This window comes from Poecilia mexicana, unplaced genomic scaffold (genome assembly GCF_051168715.1).
Source record: "Poecilia mexicana isolate PSO_F unplaced genomic scaffold, ASM5116871v1 scaffold_23, whole genome shotgun sequence".
Classification (NCBI taxonomy): Eukaryota; Metazoa; Chordata; class Actinopteri; order Cyprinodontiformes; family Poeciliidae; genus Poecilia; species Poecilia mexicana.
The window spans coordinates 6328031-6351976 of NW_028263392.1; the positions used below are offsets into that span (position 1 = coordinate 6328031).

Consider the following 23946-nt stretch of genomic DNA (forward strand, 5'->3'; position numbering starts at 1 on the left):
TTCCAAAGTTGGTAGAGACGTAAGCAGAAAGGCCTGTAGTGGTAGAATCCACATAAAATACATGAACGAGAAAAAGTTCAAACGATTTTAAGACTTTTCTCAGGGCTCTGGAAATAGCTGTGAGCCATTTGCCTTCTCACTGGCACACTGACATTAATGGGAGGGGGTCAGCTCACGCCCCTCTCTCTGCTGTCTGAGTGTAACCCCGCCCTCTCGGGACACGCGGGGACAGCGAATCAAGCAGATTTGTGGGGGGGGAGACAATCCGCAGCAAGAGAAACAGATAGAAAGAAGCAGAAGAGGAGGAGGAGACCCTCAACTTGGTTCCCCGTAGTGGAGCAGCTCCTCCCGGTGCGTTGCAGTCTCGGCTCTCCGCCGGACCGGGCATGCACGACCCGCCGCGGAGAGAGTGATCCGCGCCGCAGCGAGCAAAGATGCAGGCGGAGGACATGGAGGTACCTATCATTAATAACCTTAACGATAACGGCGACAGACAGAGGCCGAAAGGGAAAGATGTGTTCAAGGATCAGCAGAAGGAGTCGGAGGTAAATGCGAGAGGCGATGTTGTACATTGGGGCTGTCACAGCTTGTAGTAGGTGCGTGTGTGTGTGTGTGAACGTGTGTGTATGTTGTTGCTGGGGAGCTTTCAGATCAGCTGAATGTCCTTTTTCCATGCAGTGTCTTGGCTCGAAAGCGTGGAGGCATGCAGGCAGACGGGGATGTGTTATTTTGGCAGCTGAGTCCTAAAAATAACCCGGTAATCCTACAGTGGTGCTGCATGCAGGTGGTGAAATGTGACTGCTGCTGCCACGACCACTCAGCAGCCACCAGACACACGTTTACAACAAAACACTAGCCTACTTTACGCTCTCTAAACAGCACTAGTCTTACAGTTTTTATTGATAACTGGACCATCCAATTAAAAAAAAAAAAAAAAGATAATATGTAATGTGAATAATAATTGATAATTGAAATGTCTGGTTTAAAGCTAATATTCTGTATATATATTTTTAAAAAACAATCTTCACTGAGAATAAAAACCCAGGACTGTGGATTTCCACATCAGGATTTCACAAAATAAGTTTGTTAAAAGCACTTTTTTGTATTGTTTTACAATATATGCATTTACAAATGAGAAAACAGAACAAGAAATCACATTTCTAAAAATGTGACATTTTAAAAATATTTCCCAGCAGGCATTGAAGAGGACACCATTTTACAAAAGGTGTTTCAAATATAAAATGTTTAATTGAAGCAAATGATCTTACAGGGAATAGGTTTCATAAAAGGACTTTTAAAAGCATGAAATGTTGCCAAACATGTCGCTTAACTGCAAATAAACAAATTTTACACAACAGATACATGTCTGTGTAATTTACATGATATGTATCCAAAATTTAAAGATGAAAAATATTTGAATTTTTTTTAGCTTCAACCAGAATACAGCAGTTCTCATTTGAAGAAGATATTTGCTTAAAAACGTGTAAAAACAAATGATAAAAGTTCAAATAGATGGACTCATGGCTCTTGTGATGTCATCAGAGTCCTGCAAATGGGAGCTTGTTTTAGAGAGTAGAGTCTATCTTAAGAAACGTTTTATATTTAAAAAAAAAAATGGCAGAACAGATAGAAAAAATCCATGGAGTTTTGGAGTCTCCATTCATATCTTAAGACATTTTGGTTGATTTCAAAAAAAGAGTCTGACTTATAACTTTATAAGTTATAAGTCAGACTGAGACTTATAACTTAGCTGAAAGAACAAGCTGCACTAATGCATCGTATTGCTACTTTTTTCTTGTGTTTTAACCTTGGAAATCAACTTTGAATGCCTCCTTCACTTCCTCAGTCCTCATCAAGGCAGCACAGCTGGGTTCATGTCTATTAATTATTCTCCTCATGCAAAAATAACTAGAAGATGAAGCTGTGTTGCTAGGCTTGCCGAGTACAGATGCGGTACATTAGAGACCCCGGTTGTCAGTCAGAGTTGTCATTCAGCTCGTGCTTTGAAAGCAGCGGAGGGGGCGTTTGAGAGAATTAGAGCAAATTCGTCTCACATCCGCTGGATTCTGGGATGGGCAGGGCCGAGGAGGGGGTTGGTTGATGGTGTCGGTGGCTCCATGGCTCAGGCGTTGAAAGCTTTTATTGTCAAAGCTGTGTTTAGATGCTCTGCCTATGTAGAGCATCTAGGGCTGTGTGGAAATTAGTTGCTTCTGCTGGTTTGAGTGGTCATCTGTTGTCGCTGTGGCAAGTGAGAAGACAGGATGAAGAAGGTAGGAAACAAAGGCGAAATGGACTTAATGCGAATGCAAGTTCTCACTTCTAGGATGGTTGATAAACATCTCTGTTCTGAGCCTTGTCTCGTTCAGATACTTAAAGGGATAATTCATATTTTTCAGAAGATTTTGCTGCAGTCAAGTCTACTTGTTTACTTGGATGAACAGATTAGGTTTGGAGCGTGTGGTGAGCATTTGTTTTCAGCCCCCTTTAGTCTGATACCTTTGATTAAATTTCAGTGCAACACATTTCCTTCAGGAGCCACTTAATTCTCAATTAGACTCCAGCTATGTGTGATTTAATCTGTGAATAAATCCAGTTGTTTAATGAAGTCCTCAGAGGTCTGTTAGAGAACATTAGTGAAAAACCGCATCATGAAGACCAACACACACACAGCAGACACATGTCAGGGTGAAAGTGGTGGAGCGGTTTAAAGCGGAGTTGGATTCTCACTCGTGTTCCTCCACTGAACCAAATCCTGAACTTTCTGACTGCTGTAGCAAATGATTTCCTTACTTATTTGCATTTTTAAGTGGGTCTTTTTTAAGAGCAGTAGTGGTATGGAATGGTGTTATTTAGCCAGTCCTACACGATGCTGACTGAGTGTCAGCGAGTATTTATAAGAGACTGTTAATGAACGGCAGCAGACGGTTACTTAACCGGGACGGCTGAGTCAGAGAGCACGTCCTTATTTGCGGATCTGGGCTGGGCCCCTCAGGGATTGTTTTCATTGGGTTAAATGCAGCTAACGCTCCGAGCTCAGAGCTTCAGGTGACATTAGGATTGTATTTAATCCTCATCCGCATAAAATTAGACTTTTGTTATTAATCTGGTGGTCAGGCTGCTTCCCTCGTTTGTTTTTGGTTTGATGCATTGGTCCATAATGTAAAAGCTGTAGTGCACCTTACTCTTATTATGATTGGTTCCTGTTTACGTTCCAGTGTTGTCTTCCACTTTCATGTCTTGGTGTGTCTTGCACAACCCGTTTTCCTGCAAATTGCTTCCTTGTCACACGCTTACCCGAGAGAGCAAAGAAATCCGTCAAGCTTGGATCTTGTTACTTCAAAACCAACTTTTAAACTTCCTGAAACTCTTTCTTCCTTGTGCTGAAGGTAATTTTTTTCTTATTTTAATGCAAACACTTTTGTAATGTATTTGTTGCAGTTGCGTTGAGCTGCTGATGTGCTAATCACATGGTGGGGTCAACAGGGATCCCCCCACAATCCCTTCCTGACCACAGCAGCTAATCCTGTGTGAAACCGAGGCGGCCATATTTGCTTGTGTGCGCCTTCCATCCTCTTCTCTTCTCTCCCGTCTCACTGCTGCATTGCTGCTGCTCTTTGTTGCAACACCAGACCACTTTGAGGCTCCTGTAACCGCTCAATTACAGGTTGATTAATTCAGGAGCCTCACATGCCCCATAGAGAGCACCTGTAAACTGCAGGGCAAGGATCTGAGGCAAAATATGCAAATGGCTAATCAGCACGGCCTGAAGCCGGAACAGGCAATATTAACAACCTGAAAATCCAAACGAGGAGACAGAATGAACCAAAAGATGTATGTGTTGTTTATGGGTGAAACGAAAATGTAAGACAAATGGTGCAGAATGATCTCAGGACAATGAAAACTTTGGTGTGCAATGACACCGTCGGATAGATCATGCCTATTCTATGCCTAGGTTTAAGTTACGGCGATGAATGAAAGTTCAGAATGATTCACGATGGGCTAATTTTATTGTTTTCCCCTCAGAGCTCCATGGAGTCTCCAAACCTGGAGTTTGAATATGGAGACTCGGACATGCTCACGGCTGAGCTCTCAGGTAGGAGTCAAAGGTTACTGAAATCCCTTCGTCTGCTGCATGCTGACCTCTTTTCATGCTTTGCCACCCTTCTATATTGTTGGAACAGCTGGTAAAAATGTGCACAAAAGCCTTAAAGGAGATTGACGCTATGGAGATTTACCCCAACCTTCACTTCTTGCTGCAGCTCCTGAATTACTGTACGAGCTGGGACAAAGTTTGTTTTTATTTCCTATCTTCTTTGCCTTCCTCTTCACTGTCCATTGTGGCAAGATAAACTTACGTCCTGTCCTCCAGCCTTGTTTGTCACAGTTCAGCTGTTTCAGACTCTTCGGTTTTGCTCAGGCTGTAGAAAAGGGCGACTTTAGGTCAGTATTTTTTTTTTTCTTGGAGCCACTTCCTCAACTTTGTACCCTGATATTCCATCTTTCCAAGGGTGCATTCACACCGACCCTTTAATCATTCATTCATTTGCCTAGAACATCCAGTTTGTTTGGGGAGGGTTAAATGCGCAATCTAACTCTGATGCGGACCAAAAAATAAACTCTGGTTCACATAAAAACCTACTACTTTTTTGTTTGCATTTCAAATCCAATAATATCCAAATGTTGCTGGGTTTTTTTTTTTTTTTTTGATTGACCATGAGTTAATTTTAAGTGACTAATTTAGGCTTCCATCCAGCACCAATTTGTGTTTTGTATGTGTTTGATTTTGAGTCATGATGTTCATGGCACGCGGGGAATTTGCCAGAGTCTTACTCACCCTGGTGAGCATGCAGTCAGTCACAACAGCTCATCTCCTCGGGGTCAGACGATGACGAGTGCTCTGAGAGCAGAAGGAGACGTGTAGCGGTGTGACAAATGGATGCCCACAAAAACGATGTGATCCACACCAGTTGAGACAGAAGCTGAGGTCTTTTCTTCTGTGAGTCTAGCCAGAGCCAGTTACCCCTTTTTTATTCAGAGCCTGGTCTAATTAGCCTCTTTTAAGGAGTTGACATGCTTTGCCTCGTTCACAGGCACGTTTTAGGTCAGTTTCACTAAAGAATTTAAGCCAGGCGTCTTCAGTTTGCTGTAAAGCTTAAAGGATTGCAATGATTGTTGACGAGAATCAGGGCCTGGAGAGTCGAAATTATGCTCTGGTGAGAGGCTTCGTTTTAAACACCTGCCTGACACTTAATAAAACCAACTTTGGGTTTTCTGAGTACAGACAGAAGAGGTTGTAGTTACCGACCCGACAGCACTGAGGTGAAAAATGATCCCATCTCCACGGTTACACATTTCCTCTGTTTTGTCGCGCTTAAATTTTCAGATAGTATGCCCAACTTTAAGAACAGTTAGACATAACCAGCATAAATTAAACAAAATTCATTTAAAAAATAAAATAGTTTTTACATTTGTTGTGGAGAATATTTGGTTCACTTTTCTTTGGAAAATTGTTTTTATTTTCAAGCATGAGTTTAAGCCTATAGACGTCAACTGAAGTACTTCAACATTTTTCTTTGTGCCATACAGAGAGACACAAAAACTAAATGTTTTTGGCAGGAAAATTGTAATATTTTGTGTCATGTTTTCTGCAGAGCTGTACAGTTACACAGAAGAGCCAGAGTTCGCCCTGAACAGAGATTACTTCGAGGAGGACTTCAGGAGCCATGGTAGTGTTTCTCTCCGACTTAATCTGACTTGAATTAAATTGAAATGTATTGAATTTATTTTGATGATGGAACAAAGAACAGAATTAACACCTAGTAATTAGAATCGGGTATCATCATCGAGCAAAGCAAGACAAAAAAGCAAAGAGCTCATGTCCATATTTCCCTATAAAATTCAGTACAAACATACTGAGTTTTCCATTTGTTTTCATTACTACTGAAAACAAATGGAAGGAAAGAGATAGTATAAAACTTATACTGTTCTTAAGAGGTATTAAACCCTAAAGAACAGAATATCTGGACACTTAAACTTAATTTAGTTACTGTTTTCTAACCAGTTTGTAAAAAAAAAAAAAAAAAAGAAGAAGCTTTTCTCTTTACGGTTTGGGCATTTAGAGACATCTCTACCAGCCAGTCATTATGTAACTCAGTGCTAAGCATGTCCTCAACCCAGTATCCAACCAATAAAACTGAGTCATCAGTTTTATTGAAATAAGCTTCAAAATTCTTCAGAAATCACAAAAAAAAAACAAAAAAAAACAGGCAGCTAAGGATGGCTCCCTGTGGTGCGCCCAATCCCAGAGCTTTTTCACTAGACAGATTCCCCATTTAATTCTACCATTTGTGTGCAGTTTTAAAATATGAACTGGCTGCTTTTTGTGCCAAAGCTTGTTGCAGACCTGAATGTGTAACAAGCTTAGACATAGCATTTGATTTTACTGCTGACATCTTATAGTGCTCTTAAATTAAAACCGGAAGATTAACTCAACTGAAATTTCAGCAGCATACATGGCTGCATAAACCAAAAAGTTATTAGAGGAGAGAGGAAATAAGCCAAGTAATGTTTATCCTCTAATTAAGTGGAAACAACCTTTGTGGTCAGAGGGATGCCAGCATAACAAAGTCATTTCTGGTGAAATGGCGTCTTTGGGATATTATAAATGTTTTTTATTCTAAAATGAGAACAGAGTGGGGAACAGGCACGTCAAAGCTCGGCTCGTTTAAGCCTGTCGAAGAACAGACCACCCAAATCGTACTTTTCATTTCTAGATCAAACCTGTTTTTGCTACTTTTCTTCCCCGTTATTTGTCAACATTTCATTTTAGCAAGCCAGAGGGTTTCACCATGAAAAAAACAAAACAAAAAAACACAAAGCACTCGCTGTGCTAAAAAAAAAAAGAAGCATGTATTATTTTCTTTTTAATCAGATGCGCTGCTTCGTCACCTTGCCTCCGAATTGACGGGTAATAAATAGCAGGATTAGACAACGGCCTCTCTGGCTGCTGCTTCACAGAGATGCAGCTCAGGGCCGCCTGTTTGCACCGCGGTCTTTTCATTAGGTCGAGTGCATTGTGTGGTGCAACCAATCGACAGAGGCTGCTTTCCCTGCTCGACTTGGGCTCTGCAGTGCATGTGAAACTGACAGGCTGCTCATCAATGTTTTATGCTGCTGCCCCATGAATTCTCAGGAAGTCACAAACATAAATTACAGTAATAGAGGAGACGTGTCTGATTGAGGCCTTTTGCAGACGGGGCTGAAATTAAAAATCTTATTTTCATTTCCTGAGAGCACACAGAGTAAGTCTCAGCATCCTTTATAGGCTATCAGTTCTTCCCCGATGATGATGATGCTTATAATGTCTATTAAAATTGATCAAATAAACAATCTAATAATGGATCGCAGTGAAAACAGGAAAAGCATTTTGCTTTGTTTTCCTCCTGTAGAAGTGTACTTATTGTGTGTGCCTCATTTCCTGCTGGGTCTTAATAATCTTTTCTAATTTCTCATAATAACATCATCAGTTCCTGTTAATTAGGGCTTTCTGTGCTTTCAGATATTTCCTGCAGCTAATGCAAAGGGATGGCACTCAATATTCCACTAATAACACACAGACTGTAGCAGGAGTTGGCCTCCTGATTCACATCCGTACTCGCTAAACAAACTGTTATTACATAACTGTTATTATTACATAATTATTAAATTAGAAAGTATGGGAGACGATAGGCCTGATTAGAAGACAAGTAGGACAAGTCATGTATTAAGACAATCTGGAGATTACTGGAGAAAACAAAAGGATGCTTCAGAGTTCCTGGTCCCGACTTCTTAATTTGAGAAAAAGAAGTGGGCCGAAAACAGAGCCTTGGGGAACCCCCTGATGTGGCTTTGTCCATTTCACTCAAAAATAAATAAAAATAGTTCTACGAAAAGAGTTGTTGAAGCAAATGTGTTATGGTAAAGAAATTCATTAAGTCAGAGGATGATGATTTGATAAAATCCTAAAATGTTTCGAGATGTTCTAGAAAATGCAACACCTCCAGGGTTTTAGGCTTATATCGTCACTATACCAAAATATTTTCAAATGAAGGTTGTAGTCCGGAATCTTTTCTTACTTGGAGTCATGCAGAACCAACAATTTTCCAGCTGAATTTTAGCCCACTCTTCTTTTCAGAATCGTTTTAATTCAGAGGTTTTTTTCAATAGAACATCCTAGGTTAGACTTTGAATAGGCCATTTCAGTTGTTTCTTTATTTCCACAAGCCAACCAGTAATCACGCCTGGGTAAATTGTGGTTAGATATATTTTCACACAGGCCGGATAGCTTTCAGTCGCTTTTTCTCCACCTGATAAATCAAGTCATCATTTGAAAGCTGTTTTTCACATTGCCTGGTATTAAAATGTGTTGGGGGGAGGAAAAAAAAGCAAAAACAGAAGCAAACTGTGCATTGCAGCTCGAGGCAGAAGGTGGACGGAGCTGACGGTGGACGAGCAGAGGACGTACGTCATGAGACTACTGGACGCGCTGGAGGTGACGGACAGGGACAAGAGGCTGAAGGTGGCCAGGGCCATCCTCTACCTGGCTCAGGGTTCGTGCTCCCAGTCCATCACCAACTGCCTCAGCACATTCTGCTCTGGAAAAAGAAAATATCAGTTTCTTGCATTTTACTTTTTATAGGTATATGTTTGAGTAAAATGAACATTGTTGTTTTATTCTGTGAACTACTGACAACATGTCTCTGAAGCTCCAAGCAAAAAGTTTGTATTTATTTGCAGAAAATGAGAAATGGTCAAAATAATGAAAAAGATGCATTATTCAGACATCAAATAATGCAAAGAGAACAAGTTAGTATTAATTCAGAGACAACAATACTAATGTTTTAACTCAGGAAGAGTTCAGAAATCAATATTTGGTGGAAAAACCAGGAGGTTTTCAATGAGGCTCAATGCAGTGGGATCTTAATTTTTCCAGAATTGTATATGTATATACAAGTGTGATAGTGTTACTCCATCATTTTATCACTTCTGCCTTTAATTTCTTTTCACTTTCAGACCTTTAATTGGGCCTCCACACTAGCTAAACTACTGACAATCAATTCTTCTGTGTTTCATTCCCCCCCCCCACCACTTCTTTGGCCAGGTGTGTTTGATGAGTGTGACACAGAGGTGGATGTGCTCCACTGGTCCAGACACAACATCTTCCTGCTTTACGACATGGGCATCTTCACAGCGCTGCTGGAGCTGCTGAGCATGGAGATAGAGTAAGCAGGAAACGGTTCCCAAGAGAAAATTGTAAATTACATATGGATACGTTATTGTTTACTTTGTAAATACTTTAAAAGCTACTTTACCTTTCTTAGATTTTTTGTAAATGTGTGTTTAGTGCTGCTGGTGTCAGCCTCCTTGGGGATGTAGTTATGTAAGCTTCATCAAGCCACAGTCTAAGTACAAATCTGTACAAGTGAGACAAATACATGTAGAATAGTGACGGATTATGTTGGGGAAATAAAAAAAAAAAAACTCTTGGTGAGACTTCTTATTTATGATGTGATTATTACAAGTTATCTTGTATGCGTTTGCAAGGATTTTCAGACTCTCTTGCGATTTAAAAAATAAAAATAAAGCAGTAATTCTTCCTGCAGTAACAGCCAGGCGTGCAGCAGTGCGGTGAGGAAGCCTGCCATCTCTCTGGCGGACAGCACCGAGCTCAGGTAAGTCACACGAATCGCAGAAGAGACGACTCCTCGTTCGTTTCAGATGAAAACACTGAGAGACGATAACTGGAGGAAACCGACTCTGTACTGTTTGTTCGTTTTAATTTCTAAGCTTCTGCTTCTTTTGGTGGAAACGATGCTTGAACAAAGTAGGCCGAACGCCACAATCACACACTTTGCTCAGATGACGCACTCAGAGCTCCTTCTGTGCTCTTTCTGGATAAATGTGCACAAATAATTACCAGGTGGCGAAGCAGATTTACACCCAAGTAGTTCTAAAGAACTGATAATTGTTGAATTAGAAGCACTTACAGTACATATAATTGTCAGTAATGTGTTGTACAGTGAAATATCTGAGGACACTGTACAAGCAAAGCAACTGCATTAAAATAATTCACCAAATAAAATAGAACAATGTAAGTAGAGTATCTAATCTGCCAGCTTTGCACATTTTTGGATTTCCACTTCCAATCCGTCTCTCATATTCCTTCCACTCCATAATTATGCACTACTATGTGAAATATAGTGTCTAAAGAGGCTGTGGACGATCTGATCTTTGACTAAAACAGAAGTTGTTTGCAGAATCACTTGCAGCTTTCAGGACGAAACCACCCTTTGAACGATTCGTCTAACTGTATCATGTGCTCAAAATCCTCAGAGTCCTCCTGAGCATCATGTACCTGATGGTGGAGACCGTTCGTGTCCAAACAGAGGATGACCGACCCGAGTGGAGGGCAGCCAGAGAGACCTTCAAGAACGAGCTGGGTGTGTGTGTACGCAGTGTGTTTGCATCAGCTACTCTCCTGACTGTCGTCGTTTCTAACCCGCAGACGCTCGTACAACCCTCAGGTTCGCCTCTGTACAACGGAGAGCCCTTCGCTCTGCTCCTCTTCACCATGGTGACCAAGTTCTGCAGCATGAACGCGCCTCACTTCCCGATGAAGAAAGTGCTGCTGCTGCTGTGGAAAACTGTGCTGGTTAGTGTAATAAAGCTACATTATTTTTCTGTGTTCTATGAGCTTTAATGTGTTTTATTACGATTTTATGTGATTGGCCAAATAGTTTAAAAATGTTTTTTTTTTTTTTTTGTTTTTTCAGAAATAAAACTAGTAGTGGCAGCATCATGCTATTCTATTCATCCTTTCTTTTTATATTCAGCAGCTGAAATATGTCCAAGTTTAATAACATGAGAAAACTTCAATTTTAGTATTTTAAACAGCTGAGTTGGAAAAGTCAAAAAGTTGCTTGGAAAAACAGAGAAAACTTTAATATTAATCTCAAATATTCTCAATCAACTTCAGATTAATTCATTAATAATATCCTTGAATCGCTGCTTTTCTGTCCCCCTTCCCAGTTCACGTTGGGGGGCTTCGAGGAGCTCCAGCAGATGAAGGTGGGGGCCCGGGAGCGCCTCAGCTTGCCCCCGCTGCCGGAGGACAGCATCAAGGTGGTGCGAGCCATGAGGGCGGCGTCTCCCCCGGCCTCGGCCATGGAGCTCATCGAGCAGCAGCAGCAGCAGAAGAGAGGCCGACGCAGCCGCAGGGTACACGCATCCAGACCCGCTCGCGCACACACACACACACACACACACACACACACACACACACACACACACACACACATGCATACACTCACACCTCAGCTGTTTTACTAACAGCTAACCCCTCATTAGCATGGAAGAGTAGATCTTCTGCAGCTTTTCTCTAACTGCTTCGCCAACATCATCAGTTCCCTGCTGTAAGTCAGTGACCACAGATGATCTTGGTGGGATTCCCAGCCCCTCTGCTTATTATTTATTCTTTTTTTTTTCTTTCATTAGAGCTCTAACTGCCCTCTGGTTTCTCATTGCCCCTCTTCCTTCTGTCCCCACAGAGTGCCTTTGTTGATAGCTTGGAAGGAGACAGTCCCTTTCCCAAGAAGCAGGTCTTTACCCACAAATTCCCTTCTCTTTTCCTCCTGCATTTCCTCTCTGCACCGAGCTGGACTTTTTGCACTCCTCTCCCACTTCCCTGCGATCCCACTTTTCTTCTTCCTCTCTGCCAGCTCCTTTACTTTCTCCTCGTATGTTCTTTTTGACTCTCTTTATCCCTCTTTCTCTAAGTCCTCCTCTCTCTGTCTCTCCTCCCCTCCCGTTCTCCTCCTCCTCTGTGGGCAGCAGGGTTGGCGGGACAGGGCTGACTTGCTGGCTGTAACCATCGGCTCCAGAGTGGGTCACTGTCTCCACTCTCCCATATAGACAGTTCACTTCAGACATTCGCTTTAGGAGCATCTCTCCTGTAGTTTTCATCACATTGCGACTAGTTTCTTTTTTTTTTTTTAGCTTCAAAACAAGCCACCGTGCTCTGTAGCGTTTCGGCAAGGGGCCACTTCCTTTTAAAATGCATTCATTGAGACTCCATTTTTAGCTTGAACTTGTCCAAGCTCTCAACTGGATGTAATTGAAAGCGGTGGCCCTCCTAACCCCGATAGCAGAACTCCGGCTTTGTCGTTTCACTCAGCAGAGAATGGCTTTTCCATAGAGAATGGCTCCCCACACAGTTCCACCTGCTCCTCTCTTCTCATCCCCCCACCACCACCACCACCACCTTCCCACCACACACACTCTATGCACCCGTCACCTCTAGTCCCCCGACTGATGCACCATACATCAGCTGCAGTAGTCCAGCTAGCAGCCGGAAAGCTTACTCATGCCTGATGCTTGCACCGTTGCCATTCACACGCTGTGTGAGTTTGTGCGGTTCCCGCTCTGAATGGGATTGTTTGGACGTGAAAACTCGGTGTTGGCTTGAGTTGTGTGCCTGTTTTCTTCTGATGTGCCCCTGTGTGGTAAGTTCAAAAACGACATGCTGCGTTTGGTTGCTGTGGAAACGTTCTTTTTGTCCCCCACTTGAGTCAAACTACTGCGAGCCGTCAGCAACCGGAGTTTGTTTTTTGAGGTTTTAGAAAAACTTTCAGCATTCTGATTTGTATTCTTATACAAATGAGAAAATTTCTGATAACAGTAATGGTAAGAGTCTGGGTCTTTATTTTTTTATTCCACCTCAAAATCCCTTGAAGTGATTCTGATTTCTGCCAAGTTCGGTGGTGGTGGTATTATGATGTGGGAATGCTTAGGTTAGTTTAACCTAAAAGGTTACCTCCAAAATATTGCAGGATGCTTTCACAAGAAGCCAATATACCATCAATTGTTGCCAATCGGTAGTAACAGTGATGGCAGTATCATGATGTGGGATTGTTTTGTTGGAAAATAGAGATTAATTGTGTAATAAAAAAAACATAAATATATATTTTTTCATATTGTTTGTGGTCAGAAATTCTTGATTCTAAGCCCTGGAAATTGTTAGATTAGATTGGACTTAAACCCATAACAAACAGCAACAAGGACATTTAAGTTTTTTTTTTAAATTAAGAAACATTTAAACCATTTTCTGACTGCTTGTTACATCCTCAGTCTACATGTAACTACCAACTACGGCCTTTAAGCAGGAGTCAGTCAGTGGAATATTTTTTTTCTTATGTAAACCCAGATAAACTCCTGTGGGTTTATTACACGTGCCGCAGGCAAACAGGTGTTATCGTTGTTTAATCTGTCCTCCTCTCCGTTGTGCGTGGGTGTGTGCAAGTTGCGCTTGACTGACGTGTCCCTCGTCCTCCTGTTTGTTTCGTCGCAGCTGTTAAAAGGCAAAATGATGGAAAATTTCATTCGTTCTCACTTGATGATCACGACTCAAACTCTAAATCATCCTTTTTTTTAAAAAAAATAAAAATTAAATCAGCCGTTATATTAGAGAACAGCAGTGTGGGCTGGAAAGTTTAAGGAGATCTGTGAAGGTTCTTATACTTTCATCCAAAAAGCAACTGAAATAAAGATTAAAAGATGATTAGAATGTTGTTTTTTTTCAAAGATGGCACATTTGAACTCCCATAAGTACAGTGTCACCTTGTGAGTGTTGACTCCCTGTCCTCTGTCTCCCCTTCCAGCCCCTGGTCAAGCAGGACAGCCTGGACACCTACAACGAGCGGGACCCCTTCAAGAACGACGACTCCCGTGACGAGGAGGACGACCCGGAGGACACGGACAGCGGCATCGAGGGGGAAGTGGACCCCCTGGATCGGGACGTCATCATCCAGCCTCCGCCACCTCCGCCTCCACTGAGACCCCCGACAGAGAGGGTCAACTTCCCCAAAGGCCTGCCCTGGGCCCCCAAAGTTAGGTGAGCGTCTCATTCAATGAAGGAGCTGAAAGAAAGTTGAAAATGCTGGAATTTATTTCAATTGATTAATCGTTAACAGGAGAATACAGACTCAAAAACAGTAATTAAGCCAAAACCGTACAAAAATATTACACATTTTGCATTTAAGATAAAAAACACCCCCTTGTCTATAAATATGTTATATGTAAGAAGTGGCATAGTTTTAGCTTCATCCAGTTAAAATTCTGTGAAAAAAAGTCTGTTAAGCATCTTTTGCTATCCAATTATTAACCGGTAAATCCAAAAACAATATTTAACAGATCAGTGCTGCATTGTGTTGATATTGAATCCAGCAGAAATAAGTGAATTTTTCACATGTTGTTAGAAGGATATTTGTTTAGCTTCACATTCATCCTTTGCTACAAAGGATCAAGTATACACTAAAGCAATGCTAATGCACTATTTCAAATTGTAAAGAGGAAAATTTGATTACAGGAAAAGAAAATCCTCAACATGTTATCAGATTTTCACATAAACACCGACAATTTGTAGTATTAGTCCGTTTTTTTTTTTTGGTTTTTTTTGTCAAATCATGACATCCCTGAACTACAGTCAGAAATGTGATGTTTGTTTTCCATCCATTTCCCATCGCTGAAGCCTGAAAAGCCGTAGCGTCAGGACTAATTTTCCCTGCTTTGGTATATGCCAGCATTTAAGAGGTTAAAATTAGGTCTAAATAAAAAATCTTTACAGTTTTTTCTCTCTTTGCGCTCAAGCAGCAATATGCTCTCCATCTGCTGATGCCAGAGAGCAGCCTGGGTGTTTCTGCAGGGTGCCGCCGCTGCTGCTTCTATACGCATGAATAATGTGTCTCATCGTAGCTATGCATCTTTTATCTGTTATCAGAACACCGAGCTTCCGGGTTTCTATTTCTTTAGCTGTGTTGATTCCTGCGTTTACTCCACCGTCTGATTCTTTGTGTTCACAGGGAGAAGGACATCGAGCACTTCCTGGAGACCAGCAGGAACAAGTTCATTGGTTTTACTTTGGGGAAGTAAGTGCGCCGTTCCCGAAGGTCAATCAGTTCATCTCTCTGTCAGGTTTAACCCTTCGTTCTCTGGCAGTGACACGGAGACCCTGGTTGGGTTACCCAGACCCATCCATGAGAGTGTAAAGACCCTCAAACAGGTGAGCAGGCGAACTTTTGTTGTGTTTTGCTTTCTACAAAAACTTTTTACAGTGCTGTGAGAAAACATTGGGCCCCTGACCCGCAGATTTCTTCTGGTTTTGGTTTTTTTCATGCAGTTTTCAGGTCATAAATCAATCTGGAACATCAAACTTAATGACTGTTTGACTCTCACTTTGGTTTATTGGAGTCCACTCCCCTGAGAAATGACTGTAATCCTTTCCAGACTAATGCATTGTTAATGACTTTGTTTCTCATGTGTTGAGTCGTGGTAGGGCTGAAACGATTAATCGGATTACTTGTGATTAACCGATTAATCGAAACAGTTGTCAACTAAGTAATTGATTAATCGTTACTTTGAGCAGTAATTAAACCAAAATTGTACAAAATATGTTTACATTTTGCCTTTCATATTTGTCTGTAAATATGTTTTCATTGAAATGCCACAAGCTGCATAGTTTTCGCTTCACCTGGTTCAAATTCACTAAACAAACAATATGTTACATTTTATGCAACAAAATGTTGATTTTCTTATCTAAAAAAAACAAATTGATTTGTTTGTTTGTTTACATATTCCAATTCATTTCTGTTGCATAAAATGGCTTAAGTGGCTAAATGAAAAATCTGGAGAGCATGCATATTTTTTTTTTAATTATCCGATTAATCGTTAAAATAGGCTGCACAGGTAGAGCTGTTGCCTTTCAGCAACAAGGTTCTGGGTTCGATTCCCGGACCCGGTCTTTCTGCATGGAGTTTGCATGTTCTTCCTGTGCATGCGTGGGTTTTCTCTGGGTACTCCGGTTTCCTCCCACAGACATGACTGTCAGGTTAATTGGCCTCTCCAAATTGCCCCTAGGTGTGAGTGTGTGTGCGTGGTTGTTTGTCCTCTGTGTTGCCCTGCGACAGACTGGTGATGTGTCCAGGGTGAACCCTGCCTCTCGCCTGGAACGTTAGCTGGAGATGGGCACTAACACCCCTCCCGACTCCACTAAGGGACAAGGGTGTAAAGAAAATGGATGGATGGATCGTTACAAAAATCAATTACTTTTAATAAACAATTACTAAAATAATCGTTAGCTGAAGAACGCGGCCTTGTGTTTCGTAATTTGAAATTTGCTACCCTACTTCACGCCATTAGACAGATTCTATTTAGATTAATTACTTTTCCACAAAGGGTCAAAGGCTTTTCTATTCAATATATGTTTTTTGAAGTTCCTCTGGTTATTTTTGCCTTTGTCAAACGAAGTTGAACGATCCACAAAAGCAAAAACACCAAACTTTTTCACAGTCTAAATAACAGAATGGTTATTTAGAACCGTTACAGCAGCTGCCTTTTTCTTCTCTTCTCTAGCACAAGTATGTGTCGGTGTCTGAGATCCAGATCAAGAGAGAAGAGGACCTTCTGCAGTGTCCGCTCAGTCTGGTGAGCTGCTGTTTCAGTTTCTCTCCACTCATCATTATATTTGGTTTAAGCTCAAATTAAAACTCTAATTAAAGGCAGCTCTGTTAGAGATTCAACACAATCGGTGCTTGTCGGATGTGTGTGTTGTGCTGACAGGGTGAGGAGGAGGTGGAGGAAACCCCTGCTGAGATTTTATACGTGGGAATGCTTCCTAATCTCTCGCAGTACGTGGTGAGTGGCTCTTTATTAACTTCTCATTACTCGTACCCCCTCTGTGCAGGAAACCTGAGCACTTTTTTCAAACATAGCCGAAGCATTTCAGCCTTTGGAATCAGACTGAAAGCGTAATGGTGTATTATGACCAATAGGTGGTGCTATAATGTGTTGAAAGTCAGATACAGCTTCTTTTTTATTCAATTAGACACAAGTTTAAGTTTTAATTCTTGAATACAGTCGATACAAACCCCATTCTACTGACTACTTGAAATAAGTGATTTTGCTATCATCTATTTAGTCCTCCCCTACTCCCTGTTACTTGTTGCCTATTTTTAGTAACCACTGGAGCCCTTTTTGGGAATTGTTACAAAACAAGCACAGTTTCTTTCAAAATAAAAGCAGTGTTTTTGTTGTTTGTAAACCAGTAAAGCTCAAAATGTTCATGAAAACTTTTATTTTCATTCGCTTAAATGCATCTGGGAAGACTGCACACACTAACCCTCACCAAAACATAAAGGAAGACGTATCCAGGCAGAAAGTGGTGAACAAATATTCAACTTCACAAACTCGTTAATATAAAATATGAAACGGACGCACTTTGAGCGTCGTTTGGTAAAACCTGGAGACCTGGAAATGTATTAAGTTAACCTGTTAATGGATAATGTAAAGTTGCCCGTTTTCGTATCCTCATCAGATTGCCCTCCTGAAGCTCCTGCTGGCAGCAGCTCCGACATCCAAAGCCAAAACCGACTCAATCAACATCCTGGCTGATGTGCTGCCCGAGGAGATGCCGTAAGCGCACACTTCCTATGGCAGATTTTTTCACTCTGGGTAAACTTTTAAATATGAAGTCCAACCAAACCAGGGACTGCAAGCAAGAGGGAAGGAAGCAGATGAAGGAAGGAAGGACAGACAGGAAAAAGTAATGGCAAAAGGAAGGAAATATGACAATAAGATGACAAATAAAGTCTACAAATACAAGTATTTAAGTTAGTCATTAGGTAGGAGGGATTTATTGATCAGGTGACTTTTACTCCACAGAATTTGTCTGCTTTCGTCACAGTTTGTCGAACCATAAAGACAAAGTTACAGTTGTCGTCAGTTTGTATCTTTGTCTACAGGAGGCACTGTTGAACATAAAAACATAAACCGCTTTGTATTATTTATATGTTGTTGCATGTCTCTGACGCAGTCAGTGGAAAAAAGAAACATTTTCCCACCCGATGTGTCTGTCACACGTTTGTCTAAGTCACTCATTGACTCCGAAGGGGGAAGAGCCTGGTCGTGTCTTTTCTAGACATATTTGTGTCATAAAAATCTGATGGATTACTTATTGTGTGTGTGTGTGTGTGTGTGTGTGTGTGTGTGTGTGTGTGTGTGTGTGTGTGTGTGTGTGTGTCCTGCAGCATCACTGTCCTTCAGAGCATGAAGCTGGGGATTGACGTGAACCGTCACAAAGAAATCATCGTCAAAGCCATCTCCGCCCTGCTGCTGCTGCTGCTCAAGCATTTAAAGCTGAACCACATCTACCAGGTATCAGCCATCAGCGCAGGTGTTCCCCTGACCTTTGACCCCACACTCAAAACTCCCGGACATCATCACTCCGTTCCGCTCTGGAGGGACGCACCGATGCAGATATTTCCTGTTGCTATGAGGAAACGTTTTTTTTGTAATCTCCTTTAGTTTGTCGCTGAATAGAGTTAAGATGATGGCTCCCTCTGCTGCCACAAAGAGGAACTGCATGCACTAAAGCAATACTGGGAATTAGCAAATATTAGGGCCCCATGATTTCTGTGTGGAATGTAATAAACAAAATGGAATCCACAATAACATTAAAAACAAGTTTCTTAGTTTTGCTCCTAATTTTTTTTTTGATGATGGGGAAACACAGGCGTTGGTTCAACTAAGCCAATGTTCTGTTGAACCAGTGAAGTTTTATTATATTTGTGATCCAGAATAACAGCTAGTCTTGAGCTAGGGCCCTGCTTTTCCTTCCACTTCACAATTATGCATTACTTTGTGTTGATCTGCCACATTAAATCCAAATAAAATATACATAGGTTTGTGTTCGTAAAGGCTCTATATGTTTTACATTATTTGACAACCAAACAATTCAGGATAGGTATAAAAAATGGAAGTTTAACTCATATTTAATCACTTGACTTTTAAATCCTGATAGTCCATTGCTGAATTGACGCTGTGTGTAATCTTTCTAAAGCTTCCCCAGTAATAAGAAGGATTTTCTATCTTTGCTGCATGAGAATGAAATCCTCCGCCTCTTGACCTTTTCCACGTGCAAAACCTTATTAACGAAATGGGATGTTTTTTATTTTTTATCTTTGAGCATTTCCTTTTCCCACAGTTCGAAATAGTCTCCCAGCATTTGGTGTTCGCCAACTGCATCCCGCTCATCCTCAAGTTCTTCAACCAGAACATCATGTCCTACATCAGCGCCAAAAACAGGTAGGAGACGTTAGCTCACGTACTGAATTAAAAAACATTGCAGAATGTTTCGCTACATACGTGCCAACGTGCGATGTGTCGCAGCATATGCGTGCTGGACTTTCCCCACTGCGTGGTCCATGAGATGCCTGAGCTCACGGCCGAGAGCTTGGTGAGTGACGGAAAGCGCCAGATGAAGATCAGCTAGCATCTGTGCGTCGCTCTGACACGGTTTGTTTTGTTTGTTTTTGTTTTTTAGGAAGCAGGAGACAACAACCAGTTCTGCTGGAGGAACCTTTTCTCCTGTATCAACCTGCTGAGGATCCTCAACAAGCTGACCAAGTGGAAACACTCCAGAACTATGGTGTGTATCTAAGACGTCTTGATAAGCCAATAGCACCCCATATGAAAATGTATGGAAAGCTGCAATGTTTATGTATATTTAAGTGCAGCAGTGTAATTTTGCATTGATTGATTTGAGCAATAATTGGAGCTTTTTATCACCTTCTGAGGGCTCTTGTAATATTTGTTTACATCCTTTATATTCATTATCTCGGAAAATACCAGCTTTTCTATTTGCTAAAGTTTTATGCTCTTTCTGATTGTAAAACTTGGAAATAGAAATATTACTGTGGGTCATTTGAAATATTTTCTGTAGTAGAAATTTAAAAAAAATATTGTACTTGTCTGTTTTACTGCAACATTTACGGCTTTTATTTAGCTAGACTGAGAGGAAAAAATGGCTCTTTAGACTGTAAAGGTGGCAGACCTGGGATGTAACCCAGAGGCCTTATACTTCAAAGCTGCGATCAAATTTTTATTTCAGTGTTTAGATTTTACAACAAATGTTTAAAATGCCACTGTTCATAATAAGAAAGACAAGAGAACATGACTCAAGACAGGACAGCTACAAGAAAATAGCTTACTTAAATTTTCTGAAGGTCAAGCAGAGGCATAGATAAATAGCTCATAATATATATATATTATGAGCGCTATATATATATATATATATATATATATATATATATATATATATATATATATGGTGCTAGCATGCACAGACAGGAGGACAATAAGAGTTTCCATAACAACCATTATATGCTATCTACATGCCAAACAAGTGTTTTGAGAACAAGCCTTTCCTCAAGACAAGCTTTTTATACTCAAATTCAAAACACAAAATACTCCTTCCTTCAGTTTTGTTTTGTAAATGTCTTCCTCCTTTTCAGATGTTGGTTGTTTTTAAGTCGGCCCCCATCCTGAAGAGAGCCCTGAAGGTCAAGCAGGCCATGATGCAGCTCTACGTTCTCAAGCTGCTCAAGATTCAGACCAAGTACCTGGGCCGCCAGTGGAGGAAGAGCAACATGAAGACCATGTCGGCCATCTACCAGAAAGTCCGCCACAGGCTCAATGACGACTGGGCCTACGGAAACGGTAAACATGGGTTTCTAACGGCTAGTGTTTTGAGGTTTGAGGTCCAAAACATCTCAGAAAGCAACGTAACTCAGAATGGCTCAAAACAAAAAAAAAGACAAAGGTTGGTTTAGAGAGATTTTTTTTTACACAATAATAAATTAAACCATTATTTCAAAATGTCACTTTGTGTTTATTTCAGCGTTATTCCGTTCCACTGTTAAAATATGTTTCATTTGTAACATATAAGTGTTATAAAAAAAAAAGGCAAAACAGCATTTCTCTCCTCACTACGCACATTTAGTTATAGTATTACTGTGCGCTCTGAAACATAATCCTGCACCAGCCTCTTGCAATAATCTGGGTGGTGTTGCCATAGCAACATAGATGGGGGAGACTTCTCAGGGTCACTGTTCCTCATAGGAGAGTGATTTCTCACCATCAGAGAAGCACAGATTGATAGGAAGAGGACGGATTAGTTGGAGATGAGCAAATGTGGCCTCTAATGTTATGTCTGGAAAAAGTGGAATTGATTTTCAATCGACGGGCGCTAATATAAGTTCTCCTCCTGCTCTCTGCCACCAGATATCGATGCCCGACCGTGGGACTTCCAGGCGGAGGAGTGCGCCCTGCGGGAGAGCATCGAGAAGTTCAACAGCCGGCGCTACGACAAGAACAAAAACGGCGACTTTGCGCCCGTGGACAACTGCCTGCAGAGCGTGCTGGGCCAGCGCGTGGAGCTGCCGGAGGACTTCCACTACAGCTACGAGATGTGGCTGGAGCGAGAGGTGTTCTCTCAGCCCATCCAGTGGGAGGGGCTGCTGCAGAACCCGTGACGGCCCAGGCCGGGAGGCGGAGGCGGCGGGGAGACGTGGCACTGCAGAGGTCGATTAAAAAGTGTGGTTTATATTTCTGAAGTTAGCTAAGTTTTGCTGAAAGATGACAAGACAAGAAGCAACGGTGTTTGGTCAGATCTCAGGAGGAAGGAGGAACGCAGGTAAGATCAGGCCGGTTTGATGCCGCACATATACATTTTCTACGATAACATGTGCCTAAGACTACTGTGAACACACGTAAGCACATAAGAATGAAAGTAGCAGCTCAAAAACCTTTCAGATTGTTGTAGCACGACACTGTTTCGGCCAGTTCTACTGCCCTCCCCCCAAAAAAATGCCAGTCCCTCTTCTTTAGTAAGGCGGTGCTCTTCTGATTCCTTCGTTATGTTTTATTTATTTGTAACACTGTATGGGAAACATTTTATGATGATTTTCTTTTTTAAATATAAGTTAAAAACCAACTTTTTTTATTCTGGAACAAATGAGCTTAAATTATGAGGTTTTAGATTGTAAACTGAAACTCAAACATTGTTTTTTGCATTTTCTAAAAAAAAAAAAAGTTACAAGAAGAATGATAAATAAAAACAAAAAAAATACGGTCCTGGGAGTTACAGGAAAATAGGGAAGCAAAACCAGCTGAAAGTGTATTAGTTTATTTATGGGTGTTGTTTATGAAAGGAAAGCAAATATAGTTAAAGGAATGTCAAACAATAATCCTTTAAAAAATATCTATATAAGCTATATGCTGAATGCTTAATATTAAACTACAGAACTGATGGGGAGAATTTCTTTAATTTGGAGTTTGGAGTTAAACTTGCAGACACAGATATCGTCCATCTGCTACACATATCAAAACCTGTCAGCACCAGAGTTTTGGATGGTTCCACAGGGAAGTTCAGGGAGATGAAATTCAGACCTTTCCTGTACAAAAAAGTACATTTAACACATCGTGCTTGGGCACAAAATTATGTAGTATTAAAGCTAGCTGACATAATGTGCAGTAGAGTTAGCGATGACTAAACTGTGGCTTCTCTATGTTGTTGAGGGATATTTTTTATTTTTGCTGTGTCATAGAGTAGTTACAAATGAGAGTCTGCAACTTCAACACAGTTTTCAACAGTCACTACAATCTCCTATCTCCTTGTGGAGTTGCTTCCCTGAGCATTTCTGCTGAACCATCTGGGCTTCTCAAATCTCAGCAATTAGCACTTACATAGAACAGCTGGAAATCTGTAGCGACTGTCACCATGTTTATCTTTCCAACTACAGCACAATATGTAACTGCTTATCACACCGATGGTAGGATTTGATTGCTACAATAATTGGTGCTGGGTTTTTTTTGTTTGCTATTCTTCCTTCACTTTGGAGTACCCAAGCAGGACACCAAACGTGTTGTTACGCACACGGACAAGCACAGTGGGATGTTTTGATGTCATTTTTTTTGGTTTGTAGTGGGACGAGTTCCTCCGTGTCTTTGTATACAGTAAGGATGCTCATCTTGATGCTCGGCTGCTTGCCTTTTGTGTACAAGTTGTGCATGACCAACATTTTCTCTGCACCTGTATTCAGACAGTAACTTCAGGATGTCCGAAGCGGAGTTGGGTTAAAAGGTAATAAGCTGTCGATATCTTACATGCAGTGGAAAATACCTTTGGTGTCTACATTAATATAACTCTAAATAAGTTGGTTTGATTTATCCTGAATGACGACGTCAAGGAAGTTAACGACTGCAGGTAAGATGTCAACAGTTAACAACCTTTAAAAGAATCTTTCTTCAGAAATTATGGGAAAAAAAAAAACTGTATTTCTAGCTCTCTTATCGTTATTCTGTTTTCCTGTTAAAGTCACAATTTTCTTCACAAAGAAAATAGGTTAAAATAGTTTATATATATTCTCAGGTTTATGGAGATAACATATAGCAAGAGTTTTAAAAATCTTCCTCACCGTTGTCTAGCTCACTACATGGAGAAAAGTACACACCTTTCTCAGTTCAATACAATAAACTTTAACTCCAGAAGGTGTACACAGATGTGATGTTGTATTTGTCAGCTGCATTTAATTTCTTTTTTTTTTTTTTTTGTATCTTGTGCCAAATTTGAGTGCCATCTCCTATTTGTTAATTATGTTGACACTTTTGCATTCAAATCACTACTGGAGGTTTGCAATACAGTTGTTTTTATTTTCTACCTTTCAACTGTACAATCAAAATAGTAATAGCTGTGTCTTGTACCTTGTACAGTGTTTTACATGTAGGATTCTGTGGAAGTCAGTACAGTATCTATATGTGTGTGTTTTTATTACTCTTCCATATCTGTATATTCTGGATGGAGTTACTTCTCTTTACTGAATTTATTCAGGGGTATGTGCAATTACAGATCCACAGAGGCATTATACAACAGAGTGACAAATTACAATATCAGAGTTACCTATTAAACCCTGTCTAAAAACTTGATTTGCTTGTGATCTGATTTTTAAGGATGCTTTGTGCGTTAAGCCAAGTGTATTTGTGCATGCTGGAGGTCAGGTGAAGCGCATCCCGGCGGGA

General features: G+C 40.9%; 1 protein-coding gene across 2 annotated transcripts; it reads left to right on the top strand.

The window, feature by feature from the left end:
• Window positions 1–142: 142 nt before the first annotated feature.
• strip2 (striatin interacting protein 2) lies at window positions 143–23853 on the top strand. Of its 2 annotated transcripts, XM_014985041.2 has the most exons (22): window positions 143–545; window positions 4024–4093; window positions 5652–5726; window positions 8454–8588; window positions 9140–9260; window positions 9642–9710; window positions 10372–10478; window positions 10563–10690; window positions 11068–11256; window positions 11586–11636; window positions 13695–13927; window positions 14895–14960; window positions 15031–15094; window positions 16444–16515; window positions 16651–16725; window positions 17405–17502; window positions 18117–18243; window positions 19073–19173; window positions 19258–19324; window positions 19412–19516; window positions 20382–20586; window positions 21151–23853. In XM_014985041.2, exons 1-22 carry the CDS (start codon window positions 435–437, stop codon window positions 21399–21401), a joined length of 2520 nt encoding a protein of 839 aa, XP_014840527.2. In that variant the 5' UTR covers window positions 143–434; the 3' UTR covers window positions 21402–23853. The 2 variants fall into 2 exon arrangements, with proteins under 2 accessions (XP_014840527.2, XP_014840528.2); XM_014985042.2 differs by lacking the exon at window positions 11586–11636 and having other exon boundaries at window positions 145–545.
• Window positions 23854–23946: the final 93 nt, after the last annotated feature.